The sequence below is a fragment of the Olea europaea genome, unplaced genomic scaffold, assembly GCF_002742605.1.
Source record: "Olea europaea var. sylvestris unplaced genomic scaffold, O_europaea_v1 scaffold1346, whole genome shotgun sequence".
In the NCBI taxonomy this organism is placed as follows: domain Eukaryota; kingdom Viridiplantae; phylum Streptophyta; class Magnoliopsida; order Lamiales; family Oleaceae; genus Olea; species Olea europaea.
In genome coordinates, this window is record NW_019230952.1 from 320,148 (window position 1) to 324,441 (window position 4,294).

Genomic DNA, 4,294 nt, shown 5'->3' on the forward strand with positions numbered 1-4,294 from the left:
CAGGTCGGACAATCCCGCCGTTATCTCAGAAAAACACAATGATTACCCCATGTTACATCACCCTATCAATCAAATACACTTGCCACAGGCAACATCATCACCGCCCGGAACAACCAATCCTAAGTCTTCAACCTCCAGCCCCTTGCAGGTCATCATTACCTGGGGAAAATATTGACACATGGTCACGTCTCATCGACCAATCACAAGAGAATCCGACGACCCGAGTTTCGAGCTCGGTACTGTTGCTGATTTAATTGATTTGATGTAATGTCGGCTGAAACTATGTATAAATAGTTGAATAGGACTCTTGTAAAGGAAAAGTGATTTTATACAACAACTCAAGGAATAATTACGCTCTCTAAACATATTTTGTGGTTTTTTTCAACAATAAATTGCCCTTTTTTCTTAAAGTTGGCTTTAGATTAGTCTTACTAATTTTGACGTCAACAGTTTGGGCCTAGAAGGAGGGCCCTAATTGTGAAAAATAGTCTCATTCTTTCCACAAAATTCGAGAGCCATGAGTCGTAGCTTAAGTTCCAAAAACCCATTTCATACCCACCCTCATGAAACGAATACACCACCAAGCTCTCCACGATGGCAGGACCCTCAAACGACCGCCATGAGGAAGACCTGTGCCAGAAATCAACGCAACTCCCCGGGAGTGTATAAGGCAAACATATGGGAATCCGAGCTCATTCCACTAGACCTGTGGACCAGGATCGAAGGCGGAGAACCTGTCGAAGAATTAGAAGGAGTTCAAGTCTGTGCCAAGGACCCTACAAAAGAGCTCAAAGTTGAGCACAAGCTGCAGCCATCCACCCGAAACGAAATTGTGGCCTTCCTTAGACAAAACCTTGATGTCTTCGCTTGGAATCACGGGGACATGAGAGGAATAGACCCCAACATCGCATGCCACAAATTACAAGTGGATCCTTCAGTTCGGCCAAAGCAGCAAAAACGACGACCTCTGAACCCTGAAAGATATGAAGCACTCAACAAGGAGGAGCAAAAACTGTTGCATAACGGTTTCCTCCGTGAGGCCAAATACCCGAAGTGGGTCGCAAATTCGGTCCTTGTGAAAAAACACAATGGAGATTGGAGGGTATGCATAGACTTCATCGACCTCAACAAAGCATGTCCAAAAGACAGTTTTCCTTTGCCAAGAATAGATCAAATGGTGGACGCCACTGTCAGACACGAACTACTCAGCTTCATGGATGCGTATTCCAGATATAACCAGATACCGATGTACGGCCTAGATCAAGAACATACCTCGTTTGTAACTGACCGAGGTCTTTACTGTTACAGAGTAATGCCATTTGGTCTCAAAAACACTGGTGTGACCTACCAACGACTGGTGAATTCTATGTTTTCCCAACAGATCGAAAAAACAATGGAAGTGTATGTTGACGATATGCTGGTCAAAAGCATCAAGGCCAAGGATCACCGTCAGCACCTGACCGAGATGTTTGATATACTGAGGAAGTATGGAATGAAGTTGAACCAAAGGAAATGTGCTTTCGGGGTCAGCTCTAGAAGATTCCTAGGTTACATTGTGAACAACCGAGGAATCAAGGCAAATCCTGAAAAAAATACAAGATGTCATCCAAATGAGGCCTCCAACTAAACCTAGAGAGGCACAAAGTTTAACTGGAAGGATTGCCACCCTCAGCCGGTTCGTCTCCAAGTCTACGGACTGCTGCAAACCCTTCTTTGACACATTACATGGGGGAAAAAGTTCGAATGGACCAAAGAATGCCAGGACGCCTTTAACGAGCTAAAGAGACAACTAGCTCAGCCTCCGTTGCTTTCAAAACCTAAGGCTGATGAGGTCCTGAAACTTTATTTATCTGTTTCAGAACACGCCATTAGTGCGATTCTAACCCGAGAAGAGAACGGTGTTCAACACACAGTCTATTACGTAAGCAAGGCACTTCACGAAGCCGAGCTCAGATATTCATCTGTAGAGAAATTGGCATTCACCCTGCTGATAACCATGCGAAAACTAAGGCCATATTTCTTGGAACTCCCCATTGAGGTTCTCACCAACTCTTCATTAAGACAAACACTACAAAGACCCGACACTTCAGGTTGGATGGTAAAATGGGCAGTCGAGCTTGGACAATTCGACATCAAATACACGCCACGTTCCTCCATCAAGGGCCAAGCACTCACCGACTTTGTCTCTGAGTTTTGCAACGTCCCAATCAAGGAACTACAAGAAGAAACCCCATGGAGATTTTATGTTGACGGTTCATCCACTGGAGAACGATCTGGGGCAAGCGTCGTATTAATCAGCCCTATACATCGCATATTTTACGAAACCTTGCCATTTGACTTTAAAGCCTCAAACAATGAGGCAGAGTACGAAGCTCTCATTGCCGGCACAAGGATGGCCTCAGGGTTGGGGATCTCCGACCTGATCATACACAGCGACTCTCAACTAGTCGTAAATCAGGTCAACGGTGTATATATGGCGAAAGAAGAAAGAATGGACAACTATCTACAAGTTGTAAGAAAAGAACTTGAAAGGTTCAACACCACCGAAATCAAGCAAATTTCCGGATCGTAGAACGATCACGCCGACGCACTGGCCGGCTAGCCACCAGTGAGGAAATTGAAGAATTCGATAGCATCCCCATAGGAAGAATATCCCTACCATCAACCGAGCTGGACGAAGTGGTCCATATGATGATCGACCCCAAACCAACCTGGCGGGATGAGATCGTCATCTACATAAAAATTGGGAAATGTCCCGAAAATTTTGCGGAGGCTAGAAAGCTTTGAATCAGGTCGGCCAGGTATACACTCATTGACGATGTACTATACAAACGGGGATATTCTACTCCTTTGTTAAGGTGTTTAAATGAAGAAGAAGCTCAGCATACCCTGAAAGACGTTCACGAAGGAATATGTGGAAACCATTCAGGTGGGCTCTCACTAGCCCACAAGATCATATGACAAGGATACTTCTGGCCTGCAATAAGACGTGATTTCCTTGAATTTGTCAAAAAGATGCGACAAATGCTAGCGCCTCGCCCCAATCATAAATGCTCTACCGCACGAGTTGAACCCAGTAACAACACCTTGGCCCTTTGCGAAATGAGAGGTCGACCTAATTGGACCTATGCCCATTGGAAAAGAGGGTGTAAAATTTACCATCATCGCAGTTGATTACTTCACCAAATGGGCCGAGGCAGAGCCACTTGCCAAGATCACCGAACAGAAAACAATCGACTTTTTGTGAAAATCAATCATCTGCAGGTTCAGCATACCTCACTTTATTGTTACGGACAATGGAAAATAGTTCGACAACGCATGACTTTCAAATTTCTGTGAAGAGTTCAGCATCAAGAAATATTTCTCAACGTCGAAACATCCGCAGGAAATCGGCCAAGTCGAAGCCATTAACAAAATTACTAAGCACATATTGAAAGCAAAACTCGACTTGTTTAAAGGAGGATGCGCCAAAGAACTCCCCAGTGTGCTAGGGTCTTATCGCACCACTACAAGGACTAGTACGGGAGAAATATCATTCTCATTAGCTTTCGGTGTAGAGGCTGTGATCCCACTAGAGTCAGCATTCCCTCGCTGCGAAAGGAACCACATGGCTCTTCGTACGGAACTCGACCTAACCGAGGAGAAAATGAATCTTACAAAGCCCTGCTCCATACGTAGGCCGATCTAAGGGCATAAGTGCTACGACCCTGAGTGGACATTCCTCCTAAGAAATCTTACAAAGCCCTGCTACATACAGGCCGATCTAAGGTTGTACGTGTTACCCTTAGTGAAAATTCCTCCTAAGGAATCTTACAAGGCCATGCTCCCTACGCAGGCCGATCTAAGGATGTACGTGTTACCCTTAGTGGACATTCCTTCTAAAGAATCTTACAAAGCCCTGCTCCATACGCAGGTCAATCTAAGGGCGTAAGTTCTGCGACCCTTAGTGGACATTCCTCCTGAAGAATCTTACAAAGTCCTGCTACATATGTAGGCCGATCTAAGGCTGTATGTGTTACCCTTAGTGGACATTCCTCCTAAGAAATCTAACAAAGCTCTGCTCCATACGTAGGCTGATCTAAGGTCGTAAGTGTTGCAACCCTTAGTGAACATTCATCCTAAGGAATCTTACAAAGCCTTGCTACTTACGTAGGCCGATCTAAGGCTGTACGTGTTATCCTTAGTGGACATTCCTCCTAAGGAATCTTACAAAGCCATGCTCCATACGCAGGTCGATCTAAGGTCATAAGTGCTGCGACCCTTAGTGAACATTCCTCCTAAAGAATCTTACAAA

The 4,294-nt window shown here is 44.9% G+C and overlaps 1 protein-coding gene across 1 annotated transcript; it reads left to right on the forward strand.

The window, feature by feature from the left end:
- Nucleotides 1-619: 619 nt before the first annotated feature.
- Nucleotides 620-3,688, forward strand: LOC111375176. Its single transcript, XM_022997976.1, has 4 exons — nucleotides 620-1,576; nucleotides 1,739-2,568; nucleotides 2,859-2,929; nucleotides 3,342-3,688. The coding sequence occupies exons 1-4, from the start codon at nucleotides 620-622 to the stop codon at nucleotides 3,686-3,688; spliced, it is 2,205 nt and encodes a 734-aa protein (XP_022853744.1).
- The last annotated feature ends 606 nt before the right edge of the window (nucleotides 3,689-4,294 follow it).

What these genes read in the sequence shown, in the direction of transcription:
- LOC111375176 (XM_022997976.1), top strand. Translation starts at nt 620, where the DNA reads ATGAGGAAGACCTGTGCCAGAAATCAACGCAACTCCCCGGGAGTGTAT. An exon ending in TGAACAACCGAGGAATCAAG is followed by an intron (nt 1,577 to 1,738) that starts GCAAATCCTGAA and finishes TGGGGGAAAAAG; the next exon opens with TTCGAATGGACCAAAGAATG. An exon ending in AATATGTGGAAACCATTCAG is followed by an intron (nt 2,930 to 3,341) that starts GTGGGCTCTCAC and finishes ATTTCTGTGAAG; the next exon opens with AGTTCAGCATCAAGAAATAT.